The sequence below is a fragment of the Portunus trituberculatus genome, chromosome 46, assembly GCF_017591435.1.
Source record: "Portunus trituberculatus isolate SZX2019 chromosome 46, ASM1759143v1, whole genome shotgun sequence".
Classification (NCBI taxonomy): domain Eukaryota; kingdom Metazoa; phylum Arthropoda; class Malacostraca; order Decapoda; family Portunidae; genus Portunus; species Portunus trituberculatus.
In genome coordinates, this window is record NC_059300.1 from 22,341,879 (window position 1) to 22,363,602 (window position 21,724).

A 21,724-nucleotide genomic window follows, 5' to 3' on the forward strand; every position below is an offset into this window, starting at 1 on the left:
CAGGCGTCCACCCCTCCTGGCAACCTGCTCTCCTCCTTACTTGTGCCTTCTTGAGGAAGACTGGCCAGCTACCATGCCTGTGATAACCACACAGGACTACCCCAGCGCTCATAAGGATCCATAGATCTTCGTGGCCTCTTTTGGATCCTTATGAGCCCTGGGGTAGTCCTGTGTGGGTATCACAGGCATGGTAGCTGGCCGGTCTTCTTCAAGAAGGCATAAGTAAGGCGAAGGACAGCAGGTTGCCAGGAGGGGTGGACGCCTGAGGCCGCCAGGGGGGTGGGCAGGTCGAGTGTTGTGATGGCCAGGGTGGAGAGCCAGGAGCATAGTGCAGTATGTTGAGAGTGGAAGTCTGGGCATTGAAGCAGGAAATGTTCCATGGTTTCAGGGGTAGTCCTACATCAAAGGCAGAAGGGATCACAAGACAGACGTAGGCAGTGCAATTGAGCACTGAGCGTGGTGTGGCCCAGGCGGAGCTGGGTGATGGCTGATGTGCCTTGCGCTGACTGTTTGAATCTTGTTACGGCACTCATCCTCCCCCCGCTGATGGACCCTCCCATCTCTCACCCTCTTACTACCTGCGACCTGCACTCCATCTGTTAGAAGCTAAGCTTCCTAATCAATTCCTCCATCCCGCTCATTGAACCTGTATATCCTAGCTCATAGAATCCTTGGCTGTTGATCTCTGCTGACATTTTAGCAAATGGATTTTAATAAAAAACACAAATAATGTGTGCAAATAATAAAGCCTCTATTAACCATAAGTGTATGAGGAGTTTCATGGGGACCCCAGAAACTCACCTCCCTAGGCAACCGCCTAGTGTTGCTTAATGGTAAGTCCATCATTGGGTACGACAATTTAGATCCTCTTCTTTGCTTTACCCTTAGTATGCCATATCAGCATATGAGACTCTATGAGTGGACTGTTCATTTCCTCCACCTTCACAGGGTCACTATGCTCGATGATGAAATTTCTAATCCTCTTATAGGGCTTCCGGGACTACTTCTCCAACATATAATTTGACTGAGAACAGTTGGGGATGAGTGTTATTGAGATGAGAATGAAGTAACGATAAGACTGGAACGATTTTTGCCCGATCTAGATTGTCACCGCAGAGATGATCAGTTTCTAAAATCTAGAGTGAACACACTGGAGAAGCACCGTTATCAAATGAATCTCTCAGAAAAGACTGCAACTTTCAAATGGAAATATGTTTGTATTTACAAGGAAACCTAGTAGGTTATGCTGGGATCATACTACAGCTATTTTTTTTTTTTTTACTACGACGTCCCCGACGGTCGTAAGAGGGCTGTCGCCGGCAGCAATGACGTCTTTTTAACGGGTTTTGGCCTGATGTAAGATGTCGTAAGTCAAGTCGTACGTTAACGTGACGATATCATACGGTGTTAACACGTAAGATGTCCTTGTTGTCACATGACATCGTAGAAACATTACGACAATCGAGCACTGCATTCGACTGTCGGGAAGAGAGTCATGACAAGCAAAGCCATATTTCATCGGGCGCACGATGACGTTATAGAGAGATACGATGTCGTACGTGCTTCTAACGACATCGTTCGACATCAAACGAGTCAAAAATCATCAAAATACTGGTCTCTAAACATACGTTTGCAGTAATGCACGAAAACGTTGTTGCTAGAATCATCGTGACCAGTATGACAGCTCGTGCATTGTCGCCAGTAATATATAAAGAAAAAAAAATTGACCCAGTTTACCCACCGAAGACGAAGGGACAGAGGAAGGGCATGCGTGGCTATGATGTCCTATCGTTGTCGCAAGATCTTTTTGGGACATCCCTAGACATTACCGACCCATTGGACATGAGTATGGAGAGGGCGCCTCCGAGACCAGGAATGAACAACTGAACATCCACCTTCAGACCCCCACGGAGGTGGACGTATACCCTGTGCCACAAGAAGGATAGCAGGAGCAACTGAAGGAGCAACAGCAGCACCACCAGCACCAGCAGCAACACCAGGACAAGAGAACACCAGGACAAGAGAGCAGAGGAAAGTAGGAGAAAGAAAAACAAAAAATCTAAAAGGAGGGTCCAGTTAACGTAGCTTGACACTCCTCTTTTGAAAGAGTTTAAGTCATAGGCAGGTGGAAATACAGACACAGGTAGAGAGTTCCAGATTTGTCTCAAGTTGGCAAGCCGCGTATTTCTGTAAGGAGTGTGCCCGGTGGTAGTGGCGGCGTTGGTGGTAGTGGGGAAAGGCTTTCGTTAACGTACTCGAAATATGTAAACCTGCAGGTGGTGAAGATATACACCACTAGAGAGAGAGAGAGAGAGAGAGAGAGAGAGAGAGAGAGAGAACGCGAAATAAGTTTTATCGGTGGTATGTACACTCCATCCTCAAGATTGATGTCCCTGGCGAGATACGGCTCCGTGTCAACGAGGACAGGGATGTAATTTAGGAGACTCATGGTGAGGTGTGTAGATGTCGATGCTGTGGGGTGATGTGACGTGGGAAAGCGCTTTAAAATTAAACCCCTATATATACCTCCAGGGCTCATTCTGGGCCTGCCTTTGCATCGTCAAGCGAATACAGGGCGCCATCGCACTTTTGTCAGATATGCGTCTATTTCAACATCGTTTGACATCGTTCGACATCTTTTGTGTAGCATACGTTGTCGCAAGCCAAAAAAAAAAAAAAAAAAAAAAATTGAAAATTCTGGTTGTTCACATTTTCTTTGGTGCGTTGTACGTCATCGTCTTGGGTGTCGTACGATGACGTACGTCATCGTACGAGGGATATACGTCGATCATACGTCAAGGATCCGATGTCGGACGTCCTTCGTTTGGCATGTCCTTCTTCCACTGAAATGCTCCCAATCGTTACGACAGTCGTATGCAATCGCAGAAAACTGTGGCCTGTACGACCGTCGGGAGCGTCGTAGTAATAAAAAAAAAAAAAAGCTGTAGTGTGACTCCAGCATTAGCTAGGAATACTAGGTCTCCATAATGCTGCCAGGTCGAGTTGCGAACTTTACCATAAATACACCCTTACATTACCATATGTGCTTTAAAATTACCGTTTGTTTAAAATCTATTTATTAAAGATCATTTAGATGTATGTACATGCAAGAAACATGACCATAATATGTACGGTGAAGAAATAATATTACCGTGGAATGAAATAATGTTACCCTGATAATGTTCAGATTACTCTAAAACAAAGTAACTATATACCTTGGACCTGGCAGCTCTGGGGTCTTCAGATCATATAGGTGTTGTACCTAAGATTTACACATACTGCACAATGGTATGCAAAAATAGAAAGACTTGTTCTTTACAAAAATGATCACATGTTAGCCTGAAGTTATCATGCAGTTTCCCTTATCTATATTCTTGTGTTGAAGGGTCGCCAAACTTGTCCTGGATCGAAAGCTTCTCTTCTGCTGAGGCAGTGAGGCTGCCTGCCGGGCCGTAGTAGCGGGATGCCGAACTTAACGCCGCGATGTAAACAACAGACAGGAGATTGAGGACAGGTGCCCGCTGTTTGTGTGGTGGGGAGTTTGCTCTGCGTGTCAATACTGTATAAACCTTTATCAAGTATGTAGTAATATATAGGTAAGATTGTAGTTCAACACAGTATATATATACTATATTTTTCCTTTCCCTATCCCACTCTGCTGGTGGGGAAAGCATGATAAATCTTACTAATAGCACCTCCTTAAGTATATCCCCCCTCAGCAAACTTGGGGGCACGTGGGAATCGGGGATTTTGGTGGGAGGAGACAAATTTAGCAAAATTTACCCACTGAAGAAGTCTAAGGACCCCTTTAACTTAAACTAGCAGGGGGACTGTTCCCCAGACACTCCCTAGGGTCATTACCCTAATCTAGCCAAACCTAACCTAAATGTCTTCGAACAGGGAGGTTGTGCCCCCCCAGACGTCCCACATAAATTATCTGGGGGCTGTGCCCCCCAAACCCTCCCAAGGGTCTTTACCTTAACCAAACCTAATCTAAATATCTAGCTTGGAGGGGGCTGTGCCCCCACTGACTAGCTAGGAGGCTGTGCCCCCCAGACTCCCCAGAGAATCTGTACCCTAACCTAAATGTCTCCCTGCAGTGGGGAGCTGTGCCCCTCACAGACCCTTCCAAGGACCTCCGTTGTCACGTTGCACTATGTCACAGTGGCTGCATGCTCACCAACACCCGAACACATGCATAACTATTTAGTTGTGAGCAGGGCAACAAGTTTCATCATTATGGATTCAGTTTTTGGGAGGCACCTACACAGTACAGAATTATGAGGAAAACCACTGTTGAAGGCTAATTTACCAGGAGAGACAGTGAAGGGAGAGGAAAGCCAAAGCCGGTGGTGAACATTGAAATCTCCTGGGATGGAGATCTCCACAAAACGATAGAGGGACAGAATGTGCTCCACTTTAGAAGTTAAATAGTCAATGAATTTACTATAGTTAGGGGAGAGATAGACAGCTCAGATAAGTTTAGAGAGTGACTATTGAGACAAAGTGAGATGGTGGAAAACTTGGAAGATCCAAGAGCGTGGGTACAAGAGCAAGTCAAGTAAGTTGTTGTGCTCATAGACTCAACATCCACTTTTGGAACGAAAATGAGGATCAAGAAAGTAGGAGGAAACAGAAAAGGGGCAACTGTCATATATAGTAGTTGACAAAAATATGTGACCATGTGGGTACATGGTTGTGTGATTATGGTGAAAAAATAATGGTATTTATGAGAGTGAAGTAAAATTAGATAAAGATTTGTGACCATTCTATGATGACGTCGAATCTTTCTCACATAAGGCCAAACACAAAGTCAACTCCAGTCTAGATGTGGCAGTAGTGGAGTGAGGTTCTGTGTTATGATCTAATGTGTGACAGGCCTTTGGATTTACATGACTTGGGTGGTTAGTAGTGCTGTACTTACCACACTATGTTGAAATCTAGGGATTTAATGAGTGAGACAATTAGTCAGATCATTGGTCTAAAGAAAGGGGGCCATACAATTACCAAAATATGCAATTTGAATGGTGTGGATGAACGAGTGTGAAGAGGTACATATGCAAATTTCGTGAAGGAAAAAGTGATCAAATACTACAAAAGAAACTTCGCTTGGTAAACCACACAAGATCTCAAATCATGCTATAGACATGGTGTATTTGAAGCTGTTGACTCAAAGTACTGTTCATTTCAGTATGTTTCTAGCATGATTTGAGATCTTATGTGTTGCCAGAGCGACATTTCCTTCTGTGGTATTTGATCACTTCTTCCTTCACGAAATTTGCATAAATACTTCTTCACACTTGTTCGCCCCACGCCAGTCGTTGAAAATTTTGGCAATTATATGGCCTCCTTTCTCTAGACTAATCAACTGAGTCATTAAATCCTTAAATTTTGACATAGTTTTGCAAATAAAGGGCTACTAACCACCCAAATCATGTAAATCTAAAGGCCTGTCACAGAACAGGACAGCTCAGAGTACATCACTCTACTACTGCCAAAGACCGGCTGAGAGTTGACTCTGTGTTTGGCTTTGAGTGAGCAGGAAAGATTTCATGACGTCACAGAATGGTCAGAAATTTTTGTCCAATTTTACTTCAGCCTCATAAACACCATTCTTTTTTCGTCATAAATACGTTTTCACATACCCACATGGTCGCATATTTTTGTCTGGTAGTGTAAATATATATATATATATATATATATATATATATATATATATATATATATATATATATATATATATATATATATATATATATATTTCTGAAAAGTCTAGCAATAACTTTTTAAGATCAGACTGTTGTGAAGGTGTTAAGGAAAGAAAAACCTCATCAATGTTGGACATGATTTGGCTGTTTGAGGGATGTCCTTTAGGTGATGAGAAGAGGAATTCGATGTCAGACTCTTCCTCGGGGGGCACAAGACCAGACTTCTTCCCTATCAGACATACAGGTATAGTGCGAGACAAGTCGTCGTCTGGTTTTCTGGAGTGGTAAAGTTTCATTAGGTTAATATGAACTAGTTGGGAATCCTTACGACGGTCAGGAGTGTGGACCACATAGTTTAATGGACTTAATTTTTGAGCCACAACATAAGGTCCCATGAACTTACTGTGAAGAGCATTGCCTGGAGTGGGGAGAAAATGTAAAACCTTGTCTCCTGGTTTGAAACTTCTCATGACAGATTTGGGAAGAGAATTTTGTTGCATTTTAGTTTGAGATTTGAGGAAGTTTGATTTAGCAAAAGATCTGACTTCACTGATTTTATTCTTAAGGTTACTGATGTAGTCAGACACACTGGGGCTTGAAGGAGTATTTTGAGTAAACCATTGATCCTTTAATGTTTTGAGAGGCCCCCTGATCTGTCTACCATAGAGTAATTCAAAAGGGGAGTAACCTAAAGAATCTTGAGGAGATTCTCTTAAAGCAAAGAGAAGAAAAAAGATACTTTCATCCCAGTCTCCTTGATGCTCCAAGCAATATTTCTTCATCATGGATTTCAATGTTTGGTGAAACCGCTCCAGACAGCCTTGGGATTGGGGGTGGTAAGCCAAGGAGGTTACATGGTCGATGTTTAGATCATTCACTATCTGTTGGAAAAAACTGCTAGTGAAATTGCTACCCTTGTCAGACTGAATTTGTTTTGGAATTCCTACCGAGGTGAAAAAATGTATTAGATGTTTTACAATGGTCTTTGATGTGATGTTCTGAAGAGGGAATGCTTCAGGGTACCTGGTACTCTGAATACTGATTCCCTCATTTGGTTTTGGGTAAGGGCCCTATGCAGTCCAGAATGATCTTTTCGAAGGGCTCCGTCTCAACTGGAATAGGCGTCAGAGGAGCTGGCACAAGGCGTTCATTAGGCTTACCCACAATTTGACATATATGACATGTTTTTACATAGTGTGACACATCCTTTTTCATTCCTGGCCCAAAAAATGTTGAAGAGCCTTCTTGTAGGTTTTTTGGATGCCTAGATGACCTGACAATCCATCATGAGCTAGTTCTATAATGGCTGGTCTTACAGACAAGGGGATGACAACTTGATGTATTTCTGACCAGGTGTCTAGTTGTTTCAGTTCAGGAGATCTGTAGGCACCCATCAGGACTCCTGTTCCTGAGCATTAATCAAATTCTCCTTTGAAATGATGTTATTGTACAAGTTGTCAGTAGAGGCAGTCATTGGGGGAGGAGGTGGTGAAAGGGCAGGGGACTTGGACTGAAACCTGGTGACTGCACACACTGGGAAGAAGTGAGGGGATGTTTCGTCCAGGGTCTTAGTGGGACTTTCTGTTAAGGGGGGGAATCAAGAACAATTAAGTTAGGAACAACCAAGTTACCCGCAAGATCGTTACCTAGTACAAGATGTACCCCCAGTACTGGCAGTTCACCAGGTTTAATGGCTACCTCAACCTCTCCTGAAATGAAAGGGCACTGTAAGCTAATTTTAGCCAAGGGATAGGAGAGCTGTGATTCGAGACCTGTAAGGATCACTTTCTCCCTAGTGAAAGCCTGTCTGATATTAGGGATGACATCTTCCCTTAAACCCTTCGCGCCGGATGTTAAAAAAGCCCGCCTGTATGATATACGGGTGGTAGTGCACGCCCTGAGCTGGAAACTCGTGCAAGCTTGTCATACTTGTCGCCTTTGTGTATTATGCTGCTACTTTTAGTCACTATATCGCCAAGAGGAGTGGAGAGCTTCTCTCGGAGAAAGAGAGAGAGAGAGAGAGACATTTGCTAATATTTTAGACACAAGCGGATGCATGTAGCTTATCTTCGAGAGGAAGAGGGGAGGAGGGAAGGAGAGGGAAACAAAGGGAGAGAGAGAGAGAGAGAGAGAGAGAGAGAGAGAGAGAGAGAGAGAGAGAGAGAGAGAGAGATTGGAAAATCTGTTGTTTTTGTATTTGTGTGTGTGTGTGTGTGTGTGTGTGTGTGTGTGTGTGTGTGTGTGTGTGTGCCACGAATGTTACAAGGCGGGACGCATGTAACTTATCTTCGAGAGGAGAGGGTGATGGAGGGAAGGAGATGGGGAGGGAGGAAGGAGATGGGGAGGAGGAAAGGGAGATGGGGAGGGAGGAATGGAGAGAGAGAGAGAGAGAGAGAGAGAGAGAGAGAGAGAGAGAGAGAGAGAGAGAGAGAGATAGGAACAGTCTATGGCTCTATGCCATTGGGTAATTTCAGACACAAGGCAGTACGCATGTAGCTTATCTTTAGTGATTGGTGGAGACAAGGATGGTGGGAGAAGCACTAGGATTTCAAAGACAGCATACAGCGTGTGTAGTTGGTATCCAACACACTATACGGGACAACTGAACTGAAGAAAGCTCAGAAAATAAATATGACGCCTACATAGGCGTCACCGTATATGCTACTGGGGCTTCATGATGCCTACATAGGCGTCACCGTATTGTAGGGGTTAAGATGGATTGGGCAGCACCTGTATCACGCAGAACCTTGACATTTATTGCCTTGTATTTACCATCAGTCAGGGACACTTTACCTTGATACATGTACGAGTCATAAAGTTCTAGAGGAGAGTTGACAGGGTTAGCTAGGGCCACTGGTTTCTTGTTCTCAAAGGTGTTAGGTTTAGGGGCCACAAAAGAAGGTTGACATTGAGAGGCCTTGCAATTTGGGTGTCTACATTTTTGGATCGTGTGACCTGGTTTCTTACAGTATGTACACCAGTGGGAATTATATGCATTTGGCGAGAATCTGGTCGGCTTACCACCCATGCCCCCAAAACCTTCCCCAAAGGAGGACCTAACATTAGATGGTGAACCATGACCTCTACTACCCAGGGATCCCATCAACAAAGCAAACGCATCAGCCACTTTAGCGGCAGACATAAGATCACTCCCCGTTCTTCCACATGCCTCAGAATATTAAAGGGTAACTTGTTCTTCCATTCTTCCAGGACCATTAGATTGAGCAACTCCGAAAAGGTGGTAATGTTAAGGGCGGCTAACCATTTCTTAAATTGTCTTAGTTTCTCACAAGTAAATTCAACATAGGTGTGAGAGTCTGGTTTCACATATTTTCGGAACTGTTGTCTGTATCCGTCAGAAGTGATAGAGTAGGCGTCTAGAATGTTACCTTTGATCTCTTCATACTCTACCTCATCACTAAGGCCGTTGTATACCCTATAAGCTTTTCCTACTAGCTTAGGGACAAGGAGAGACACCCACTGATCCTTGGGCCATTTATTCCTATTAGTAATGCTCTCAAAAGCGCGAAATGACCCGTCAACATCAGATTCATCAAAAGGGGGAACTAACGGAGCAGCTGTAGCAGGATTAAAGCTTGCTAACTTTTTCTTTATATCTATTTCTTCCCCTCTAAACTTAGTGTCATTTCGTAGGGTTAACCTCTGAATTTCTAACTCTTTCTCCTGCCTTTTAAGTTGTAACTGAAATTCTCTCTCTTCTTTTTTTGCCTGTAGTTTTCTCTCCTCTCTTTCTGCCTGTAGTTGCATCTCTTTTGCTTCTTTTTCTGCCTGTAGTTGCATTTGTTTTTCATTCATCCGGTATTCTAGTCTAAGCTTCTCAATTTCCCACTGACTTATCCTACTCTTATCCTGTTCTTCCTGGGGACTGTGTATTATAGTCCTCGTAGAGGCTGTTGACATGGGAGTTAACTCTTCTGTGGCATTTCTTAGCAACTGACCTTCTTGCACTAGATGTTCAACAACTACATTCTTAACGACCTCTTTAATCATCTGAGACGTGATGGGAACATCAAAATGTTTAGTGATGGCTTTCCACTGGTCCTTTTTTATATTAGCATCTTTAAGTTGTTCCAGAGAAGGGTCAGCACAAAAATCTTCAACGTTAAACTGAGCGGAAGCCATATTAAATAGATGTTAAACAAACAACAACAAAAAAATGATAAGCGAATTACTTAAGTGAGGAACTTGGCAGAGCGATAATAAAGGCAACCTTGGAAATTACCTAGATTATACTAAAGTAAACACTTATGAGTACAATCACTAATGGGCAGTAAACTAGAGAATTACGGCATTAAGAGGGATCCGGATTACTCTAGTTACAAGACTTGATAGGATGAGGAGTGAATTGTACTGAGACTTGTTATTGATAAGGAGGCAGATTAGTCTGAGGGACTAGTTAAAATGGCCAATTCTAACTAGCGAGAAAATTGATCCACGAAGTGAGGGGATTGAGGGTTCACATGAACATATGATGATCCCAACACTTGGATAACACTTATTACACACCTGCCTATGTGCAAAAAATAGAGATAAGTGCTATCGGTGAACACGCCTTTCTACCTGGTTTCCTGCTCTACCACTGCTATGCGATACCAATGAAAGTCACGAAGCATTTTTAACCCAAAGGGAGCCACTTGATCGCACAAAGGTAAATTTAAACCACACGCAGAGTAAGTCACAGAAAAAAACCACATCAAAGTCACAACACCACAAAAACACATAAGAAAAAATAATGTAATCACAGAAAAAAATCACTGGAAAAATGGAACACTGAACATGGGTTATAAGAGTCCTGTCACAGTCGCCAATTGTTACGTTCACCGGTTAAATGGGTAAGATTGGCATTGGGGAGCCGGTGAACAATAACAATAAAAAAAAAAAACACTGCAGGTTCAACTGGTGAGGATATGCAAAGGGGGCACTTAAAAAGCTATTTAATAACCCAATGACAATGAAACTGACATACACATAGATATAACATGAAACATATGAATATATATATATATATATATATATATATATATATATATATATATATATATATATATATATATATATATATATATATATATATATATATATATATATATATATATATATATATAAACACAGAAATAAATACAACAATAAAGAACCCAACTTAATACCTAACAATAATACTAATCCTATATGGAGGCAATGTGGAAAAAACGGGACGAGGGGAAGTGATACTTATGAGGTATCGCAGTGGTGAAGTGCTGGGTGAGGTAGATCCCACGGTAGTCCAAGAGGCGGTGTGTTCACTGGTTGTGGAGTATGTTACGGACTGACTTCCAGAAATCAGGGAGCTTGCTTAACACTTCTGCTTGAGTCGAATGGGGCCGCATGAATCCAAGTTTGGGACAGTAGCGGGGCTTCATGAGACGGTGATGTGGAGGGTTCATGAGATGGTGACGTGGAAGGTGAGGTGGAGAGGTGGCGAACGAGGTAGCAAGCGGAGAAGGTGATGGTAGTGGAGTATGTTACGGACGGGCCATAACAATATATATATACAGGCAACCCCTGTTTAACGAAGGTTCACACAATGAAATTTTGCTACAACGAAGGTTTCATTTTACTACCATCTGCTCGTTTAACGAACACCAAACTCGCTTTAACGAAGTTTTATCCAGGTAATTTTTTTCCAAATTTGAAAGCCTCACCATATCATGCAAGCTGACAGGCTTTTGAATACACCAGGAGCTGCTGGTACTAAGGCCTGCCTCAGGAAAAAACCTGGGACACCTATAGAATGAAGATCAAGATCAAGATCAAGCCTTTCGTGGACAACACGCGCAACACTCACTCCCCAGTCAAAACATAACAGCATCAGCAGCAGCTTGTCTTCCCTAGCTCAACTTACCACCAAAATGCCCTGCAATTGGCCTAGTGTTCGTAAGAAGACCAGGAAGTCTCTTACTCTCCAAGTGAAGCTAGATATTATTCACAGACACGAGAGGCCAGAAAACTATAGCAGTGCTGGCCACTATCTTGACTCCATATTATACTGTCTCTATTTTCAAGTCAGCAGACTCTATTAAGAAGGCTGGTGAGACCGTATCTTTCTTGCAAGCTAAAAGAACCACCTGAACTCATGACTCTACAATGGATAAAATGGAAAGCCTTGTGGAAATGTGGTACATAAGTTTTGTATGCAGTACAATGATGCACACTTTGTTTACATTCCACAGGTTGCCGGTTAGTGTCTTTCCCGTTTCACTCTTCCTCCCTTCATAAAGTTAAGATCATCAACATTATAAAGTTACATACATACATACATTAGTGTACATTATAATGACTTAAATTAAACTACCTATATGTTTAACTTCATAATTTTTACTTTCATTAAACCTTTTACTGTACTATGATGCACTCTCGCTCTGCTTATTCTGAATGGAAGTTCAAATCAGGGCTTAAACTTGTTATAATCGGTTTGCTTAACGAAGTTTCGCTTAACGAAGTGTTTTTAGAACATAACCCTTCGTTAAACGGGGTTGCCTGTATATATATATATATATATATATATATATATATATATATATATATATATATATATATATATATATATATATATATATATATATATATATATATATACATATATATATATATATATATATATATATATATATATATATATATATATATATATATATATATATATATATATACACAGTAAGGTCTCGGTTTACGTCAGAGTTACGTTCTTGAAACATGACGTAAGTCGATTTTGTATGTAACTCGAGTTTCCGTACATTTTAAAGCATATTATAGAGTTTTCAACCAATCATTGTTTATGGTCATTCAGGTAAGTTAAAGGTTATATTGTTATATTATTTACAACTATGTAGGAATATGAAACACAAGCTTGTTTTTGTTGTTGATTAGGGCCACGAACGCAAGGACTGTAGGTTGCCGAGAGGGGTGGACGCCTGAGGCCGCCAGGAGGGTGGGCAGGTCGAATGTTGTGACGCCCACAGGGTGGACAGCTGGGAGCGTAGTGCAGTGCGGTGGGAGTAGAAGCGTGGGCAGCGGGGAAGGAAATGCAATAGGAAAGGGCAATAGGGATCAGCAGACAGGCGCAGACGGTGCAAGTCAGCTGCGAGTGTCGTGTGGCCCAGGCGAAGGCTCCGGAGTTGTTATTGTTGTGATGGGTGTGCGAGCCTTCAAGGTCGTCAACCTCCTCGTTGTCATGGTAACGGGCTTCCCATTTTCTTCTTCCCTCCCTCACACACAGCTGCTGCCTCCCTTCTCATGTCTTTTAATTATGTCCTCTATTTTCTTATAGCGTAATGGTTTTCCTTTTCTTAGCATCACTGCTGTCACTAAGAAGTTTTCTCTTTGGTGCCATTGAGCAAGATACTAAGAACTTGAGTCAGTAAAAGCAGAAGTAGGATAACACTCTTGCCAGGGGCGATGGTGTGGTGGAACTGAGTTAAGGTGTTATTGTATTCCCGTACTTTACGATTTATAAATTTTCAATTTTTTAAATCTTAAATTGCCTTATAGTGGACTGACGTAACTACGAGTTTGACGTAACTCGAGACCGACGTAACCCGGGACTTTACTGTATATATATATATATATATATATATATATATATATATATATATATATATATATATATATATATATATATATATATATATCTATCTATCTATCTATCTATCTATCTATCTATCTATCTATCTATCTATCTATCTATCTATCTATATATATATATATATATATATATATATATATATATATATATATATATATATATATATATATATATATATATATATCTATCTATCTATCTATCTATCTATCTATCTATATATATATATATATATATATATATATATATATATATATATATATATATATATATATATATATATATATATATATATATATATTTACATATATATATGTATATATATCTATCTATCTATCTATCTATCTATCTATCTATCTATCTATCTATCTATCTATCTATATATATATATATATATATATATATATATATATATATATATATATATATATATATATATATATATAGTGTACTCAATACTCAAACGTCTCAATAGTCAAACTTTTCAATACTCTAACTCAGAAATTTGATTTAATACTTGAAAAAATACCTGATAGTTGAACGTCCACACACGTGGTTGTAAACAAAGGCTTCTTAGCCTCTCCCTCCATCCCTATGCCAGTTGTGCTGCTGGTGCGTCTTCAGACTAACATTCTCGTGCATTCTGTCTGTAGTTTTTCATTTATAAACTTACATTAGCACGAAAGGCTTATTAGTGGTGAAAATATCTGGTAATTGAACAGCAGCACACATGTTTGTAAACAAAGCTCTGGCCTTTCCCTCTCTGCCACTGCTATTGTCCTGTTCTGATACCGTATTACTGGTAAAAAAGAAATTATTGGTATTCTGGTATGCCTGGTACCAGTGCTTATCCCTAGTCCTGCCGCAATCTTGAGAAAAACCACATTCTTCTATGTTCTGTCAGTAGTTTTTACATTGAGAAACTTACAATGACACCAAAGAGGCTTACTGGTGGTGAAAATAAGGAATCTAGTGAAAATGCAAATGTTAGTGAGCCACACCCCTTCACTAGTGGGTTCACAGGAATCAATCACACCAGACATTTTCACGGATGGTAACTTATCCTCCAACGACCTCCCTCCTCCTTCTCACCCTTCTCCTTTCCTCTTGTACATTATCTATCACCAGATTTCACTTTTAAATCGATAATATAAGAGAAAAATTACATTGAAAATTTTATAAATTTGAGGTTTTGCTAAGATTAGAATGAATTACCTGATTTATAGTTGAACTTTTTGATACTTGAACAGCCATTTGGAATTAATTAAGTTTGAGTATTGTGTCTCCACTGTAAATATATATATATATATATATATATATATATATATATATATATATATATATATAGTATATATATATATATATATATATATATATATATATATAACACAGCAACAGTATAACAGTATAGTGTCAAAGCTGTTCATAGAGCAAAAATTCATTAAGCGGACGTAATTTTCCCATAGGAAATAATGGAAATAGGGGTTATGCATTCTGGGCTGGTCCCCAACATACCACATGGGTTAAAAAAAAAATTATATATACGTACCTGTACCATTAATAACCAAGTACAGTAAGTCCTCATTGTACGGTACATATGCGTTCCTGGAAACCTTACCGTAAATTGAAATTACCGTATACCCAACCCGTTATAACATGTAATAATAGGGAATGCGTTCCAGCACGTCAAAAGTCAAAATGTTGAAAGGCCAGCTGTAGCCGGGTCGGTAGGTGTGACAGGGACGGCATGTCTGACTGGCTTGAAGAACGAGTAGATGGAGGACTGTTTGGTTTTTCTTGTTTTTTCATCATAGATTTCTTGATAAATCTTGACTCTTTTCTCTATGTCATAAGCCACTTTGCTACTCCTGGCAGGATTTGGGTCACATTCCTTCAGGGTTTCCAGAGCTTTTTCGATACCACCGAGACATTCTCTAAGAGTTTTGATGTCCAGGCCACGCACAGGTTCTTCTTCCTTGTCTACCTCTTTTTCTGTCTCCTGTGATCCCTTGTCTTGCTCTATAAGTTCATCATTTGAGAGAGGTTCAGCATGGCTTTCCAAAGGATCTTGAACATCATCATCATCAACTTCATTGAAGCCAGCCCTGTGGCACAGATTTACTATGTCATTTCTGATCGCACTGATGTCGTCTTCAGTGAAGCCTGGGAAGTCATGCACGCATTCTGGCCATACTTTATGCCACACCAAGTTCATGGTAGACATCTTCACTTCGTCCCAAGATGACTTGATCTTATCTAAGGCGTGCTTGATGTTATACAACTTCCACCATTCTCTGATAGTGGGCTTGCCAGGCCCATCTATGCCCTTTATCAGTTGCTGCATGGTTCGCCGCTGGTAGTAGGCTTTTAATGTTTGCTATAGTTATTATGAATATATTTGTGCTTACAATAGACCCTTTAATATTTCATTTATTCATCTAATTAGTAATGCATGTAAGTAATATTTAATGCAGTAAAAAAAAGGGGGGAGGGAGAGAGGAACAGAAAACAGGCTCCAAGGGTGGTCAAGTTGAAGTCAGTACTGTGAGTGGCGGGGAGGTGTGGCATGGATGACGTCATCACCCCTGCTCCCCCACGCTGGGCCCTCTCGGATGACATGAGCGAATACCGTATCTGTGAATTTTTTTTACCGTATATCGAATCAAGGGTAGTAATTTCCAAATACTGTAACTGTGAATTTACCGGATAAAGAACTACCGTATAACGAGGACTTACTGTATCCTAAACATACTATATGGGTTAAATAAAATTGTATATTGATAAACAAGAGGTGTTTTATCCTTACAACAAATGTTTAAAACTAACAAAAAACACTTAAAAAAAAACACTAACACAAAATGAAACAAAAAAACACTTCTCATCTTCCTTGCTGCTACTAAGTGAGGGAGGTGAGGGAAGTGGTGGGGAGGCACTTGCCACACACTACCACTACTAACACAAAAAAAACCACTAACACTTAGCGGAAAAATAACTCACATCTCATCCTCTTTGCTGCTGCTAAGTGAGGGAGGTGAGGTAAATGATGGGGAGGCACTCCTGGCATGCTTGGCAGCCAGTTCTGGCAAGGGTGAGGGAGGTGGCATCAGATGAAATGAAGAACTTGGTTATGTTCATCTGCTTTCCTTTCGCCCTCTTCTGCCACAGGGATTCTTCATAAGGACCCAGCAAGGCCTGCACTGCTGTCCGGACCTTGAAGCTCCTGTTGGCATTCCCATCCCTGGCCAACACCACGTCGATGAAATCGAGGCCTGACTGCACCACTGCCATCAGGTCAGCAAGCGTCGTTGCTTTCGGGATGGGCGACTCTTCCTCCACTTCCTCCCTAGCTGCTAATTCCTGCTGCTGCTCCACCAAGTCCTCTGCGCTGAGGTCATCAGTGTGGGACTGGATGAGCTCAGCAATGTTGTCTACATTGATGGCGTCTTCTTCCTCGGCTGACAAACGAGCAGAATTGGCCAGTTCAGCTATTTCATGCCGCAGGTCTTCCTGGCGGGGGATAGCGTCAAACCCTCTGAAGTCCCAAACAACTTCTGGCCACACCTTTTGCCACACTGCATTCATGGTGTTGTTCTGCACCTTGTCCCATGCAGCGGCGATGTGCTCGATGGCAGCCCTGATGTTGAACTCCCGCCAGAAGTCCTTGACCGAAACCCCACGGACATCCAGCGCTACAATTGTGCTGGAGCGGATCAAAGTCCTCCGCAGTGAGGCTGAGTCTAGCGTATTGCACTAACGTGGGCAACGTGTTAAGCAGCGAAAACACGTTGTTAAGCGGGGCAGAAATACAGGTCATCCTCTTCGTACTGCGGAGCGGGAGAGAGTGAGACAGAGGCAGCCAATACCAGCACCAGGAGCGCTAGAGACAGAGGCGGGGAAGCCAGCCAATCACAGCAAAGCTGCTGCGTTCGGTCCCTCACCCGGCAAATTCAAACTCAGAAAATTTGCTAAAATGGATGTGGTTGTACGTTATGTGGACTTTTTGGTCTAACTTTTTATAGTACGTTAACCGGAAATTCGTTAGATGAATGTTCGTTAAGTGGAGTGTTACTGTATATATATATATATATATATATATATATATATATATATATATATATATATATATATATATATATATATATATATATATATATATATATATATATATATATATATATATATATATATATATATATATATATATATATATATATATACAGGCAACCCCGTTTAACGAAGAGGTTACGTTCTAAAAACACTTCGTTAGCGAAACTTGTTAACCGATTATAAAAAGTATAACCCCTGATTTTAACTTCCATTGAGAGTAAGCAAAGTGAGAGTGCATCATAATACAGTAAAAGGTTTAATGAAAGTAAAAATTATGAAGTTAAACATTTAGGTAGTTTAATTTAAGTCATTATAATGTACACTAATGTATGTATGTATGTAACTTTATAATGTTGATGATCTTAACTTTATAAAGGGAAGGAGAGTGAAACGGGAAATACACTAACCGGCAACCTGTGGAATGTAAACTAAGTGCGCATCATGGTACTGCATACAAAACTTATGTACCACATTTCCACAAGGCTTTCCATTTTATCCATTGTAGACTCACAAGTTCTGGTGGTTCTTTTAGCTTGCAAGGAAGATGAGGTCTCACTAGCCTTCTTAATAGAGTATCTTGACTTGAAAATAGTAGACAGTAGATGGAGTCAAGCCATGGTGGGAAGCAATGTTATTAGTTTTCTGGCCTCTCTTGTCTGTGAATAATACCCAACTTCACTTCGAGAGTAAGACACTTCCTGGTCTTCTTAGGAACGTTAGGCCACATTGCATGGTGTTTTGGTGGTAAGTTGAACTAAGGAAGATGAGCTGCTGGTGACGCTGTTATGTTTTGACTGGGCAGTGAGTGGTGCGTGTGATCTTGATCTTGATGGTACAGGTGACACAGAATTTCTTCTGAGTCAGGCCTTTGTATCGGCAGAGCCTGTGTTGTCCATGAGAGGTTTGATCTTGATCTTTATTCTATAGGTGTCTCAGGATTTCTCCTGAGGCAGGCCATAGTACCAGCAGCTCCTGATGTATTCAAAAGCCTGTCAGCTTGCATGATACAGTGGAGCTTTCAAATTTGGAAAAAAATTACCTGGATAAAACTTTGTTAAAGCGAGTTTGGTGTTCGTTAAATGAGCAGATGGTATTAAAATGAAACCTTCGTTATAGCGAAATTTCGTTGTGTGAACCTTCGTTAAATGGGGGTTGCCTGTATACAAGCAACCCCTGCTTAACCAAGGTTTACACAACGAAATTTCGCTACAACGAAGGTTTCATTTTACTACCATCTGCTCGTTTAATGAACATCAAACTCGCTTTAACGAAGTTCTATCCAGGTAATTTTTTCCAAGTTTGAAAGCCCTGCCGTATCACGCAAGCCGACAGGCTTTTGAATACACCAGCGCCTCTTGTGGAAAACGCGCACCACTCACTCCCCCTGCTCATAACAATAACAGCGTCAGCAGCAGCTCGTCTTCCCTCGCTAAACTTACCACCAAAACGCCCTGCAATGTCACCTAGTGTTGCTAAGAAGACCAGGAAGTCTCTTACTCTCGAAGTGAAGCTGGATATTATATATCATGTTTGAGCTCCACGCGCGATTTCTCGAGTCAGATGGAGAGTGGAAGTATCTGGCTTCTTTTTCCACCCGGAGTGTTGCCACTAGCTCTGTATATTTAGGGGTAACGAAGCTATTCTCCCATTCTGAGGGTGACACTTGGCAACCCCAGCGACCCGCTGTGTTGAAAGCACCCTGATAAGAGCGAAGGGATGTTTCAGTTCATAACTCACTATGGAACAAAACAGATAATTTTTATTTAGCAGTGCTTCTGAGCCTGATTACAGTGACAGTGATTATGAGGAAGAAACTGAAGAAAGTGAAGACAGCAGTAGTGAAGACTTGGAAAATGATTCAGAGGATCCACCTGTTTTCTCAGAACAGAGAGAAGACAGAGGTAGTGGTGATGGAGAACAGACTCCAAACATCGTATTGAGAACCCAGAGTGGCTCATGGAGACGCAGGTGTGCCTCTCGTGTTCTGGGAAGACGATCAAGGGTGTATTTACCTAGTTGTATTTACCTAGTTGTAGTTTTACAGGGCCTGGGCTTTATGCTCGTGTGGCCCCGTCTCCATATCTACACTTATCCAATCTTACTTTAAAAGTGTGCACACTCGTTGCAGACACTACTTCTTCATCTAAACTGTTCCACGTCTCAATACATCTCTGCGGGAAACTATATTTTTTAATATCTCTCAGACATCTTCCTTTCTCAGCTTTTTACTATGCGATCTTGTGCTTGGTGTCATATTCTTCTCTTAGGATCAGTTTCTCATTATCCACTTGGTCCATTCCGTTGATCAATTTATAGACTTGTATCAGGTCTCCTCTCTCCCTTCTTTGTTCCAAGGTTGGTAGATCCATAGCCTTTAGTCTCTCCTCATATGTCATCCCTTCAAGTTCTGGAACCATTCTTGTAGCCATTTTTTGTAGCCTCTCCAACTTCCTTATGTGTTTCTTTTTATGAGGGGTCCACACTGCTCCTGCATATTCCAATCTGGGTCTTATTATAGTATTTATCAATTTCTTCATCATTTCTTTGTCCATGTAGTGAAATGCTACCCCAATATTCCTCAGCAAATTATATGTTTCTCTAAAAATTCTATCAATATGGCTTACTGGTTGATTGTTTTCTTCCATCGTCACTCCTAAGTCCTTTTCCTTTTTGACTTTCTCCAGTTCTACTCCATCTCCCATCTTATAGATTCCCACAGGTCGTCTTTCACTCTTTCCCATTTCCATGACATGGCTTTTGTTCACATTGAATTCCATTTCCCACTTCTTACTCCATTCCCAGATCTTATTTAGGTCTTCTTGCAGTATTTCACAATCCTCCTTTTGCTTTATAACTCTGCACAGTTTCGTATCATCCGCAAACAAATTTATGTAGCTGTTCACTCCTTCTGGCATGTCGTTAATATAAATGAGGAAAAGTACTGGTGCCAATACTGACCCCTGTGGCACTCTGCTTTTACTGCTCTCCACTTGGACTTCATATCTTTAACTACCGTCCTTATTTCTCTCCCCCTCAAATAATTTTCTATCCATCTCAATGTGCTTCCTTTTAAGCCACCCTTCTCCTCTAACTTCCACAGTAATCTTGCATGTGGCACTTTGTCAAACGCCTTTTTAAATCCAAATAGATGCAGTCAACCCATCCTCTCTCTCTTGTACTCTATCAACTATTCTAGAATAGAAACTCAATAAATTAGTTACACAAGACCGTCCTTTTCTAAAACCAAATTGGCTATTTGATATTAATTTGTTGTCTTCAAGGAACTCGATCCATTGTTTCTTTATTATTCTTTCACACATCTTGCATATTACACTAGTTAGTGATACCGGTCTGTAATTTAAAGGTTCTTCTTCCTTCCGCTCTTATATATGGGAACCACCTCAGCTCTTTTCCATTCTACTGGCACTGTTCCATTTTCTATTGAGCATTTTATGATGTTGTATATAGGACTTGCTAGTTCTTCCCTACATTCTTTCAGTATTCTGCCTGAGACTTCATCCGGTCCCATTGCCTTCTCTTCATCCAGTTCCTTCATTAACTCTTTTATTTCAAGCTTGGTTACTTTAATCTCTTTCATATAGATTGTCTCTCCATTACCCTGTGGCCTCTCAAATTTGGATTCTTTAGTAAAGACCTCCTGGAATTTTTATTTAATAGTTCTGCCATACTTTTGGGTCTTCCACCATCCCGTTCTCTCCTTTTAACCTTTCTATTGTTTCTTTTGCCTAATTTTTCCATTTATGAATCTATAGAACAATTTTGGTTGCTCCTTACATTTTTCGACAATATCTTTTCAAGTTCTTTTCCTCTTCCTTCCTCACCTTAACATATTCATTTCTCGCTGCCTTGAAGTTTTCCTTGTTTGTTGGATTCTATTTCTCCTCCACCTTTTCCATGCTCCATCTCTTTTCTCCTTTGCCCTAGCACACTTTGCATTAAACCAATCTTTCTTTCCTTCTTCTTTTGGTCTATATTTTGGGACATATTCCTGACTCCTGTTTTGTATATTTCCAAAAATAAGTTATATTTGTCTTGCATTGTCTCTGAGTTTTCCATCTCCTCCCAGTCTACGTTTTAAAATAGTTCTTGAGATTCTCAATATCAGCCTTTCTGTAATTTAATCGGTCTCCTTTGTATGAATCGTCTCTATCTTCCTTTCCTCTTCTATATCTATTTCTAATATTGCATGGTCACTCTTTCCCAATGGGCACTTATATCTTATATTGTCATTCATTTGTATACCCTTGTA

At 40.8% G+C, this 21,724-nt stretch overlaps 1 protein-coding gene across 5 annotated transcripts in view; it reads left to right on the forward strand.

The window, feature by feature from the left end:
- The first annotated feature begins 3,434 nt into the window (after window positions 1-3,434).
- Window positions 3,435-21,724, forward strand: part of LOC123519936 (histone-lysine N-methyltransferase PRDM9-like) — a 105,828-nt gene continuing 87,538 nt past the window's right edge. Inside the window, exons 1-2 of one of the 5 annotated variants that reach the window (XM_045281654.1) lie at window positions 3,443-3,578; window positions 16,513-16,638. In XM_045281654.1, the coding sequence (XP_045137589.1) occupies window positions 16,604-16,638 (35 nt within the window). In that variant the 5' untranslated portion in view covers window positions 3,443-3,578; window positions 16,513-16,603. Of the gene's footprint in view, window positions 3,597-16,512; window positions 16,639-21,724 lie in introns of all 5 variants that reach the window. The other 4 variants (XM_045281653.1, XM_045281656.1, XM_045281655.1 and 1 more) reach the window with 4 other exon arrangements.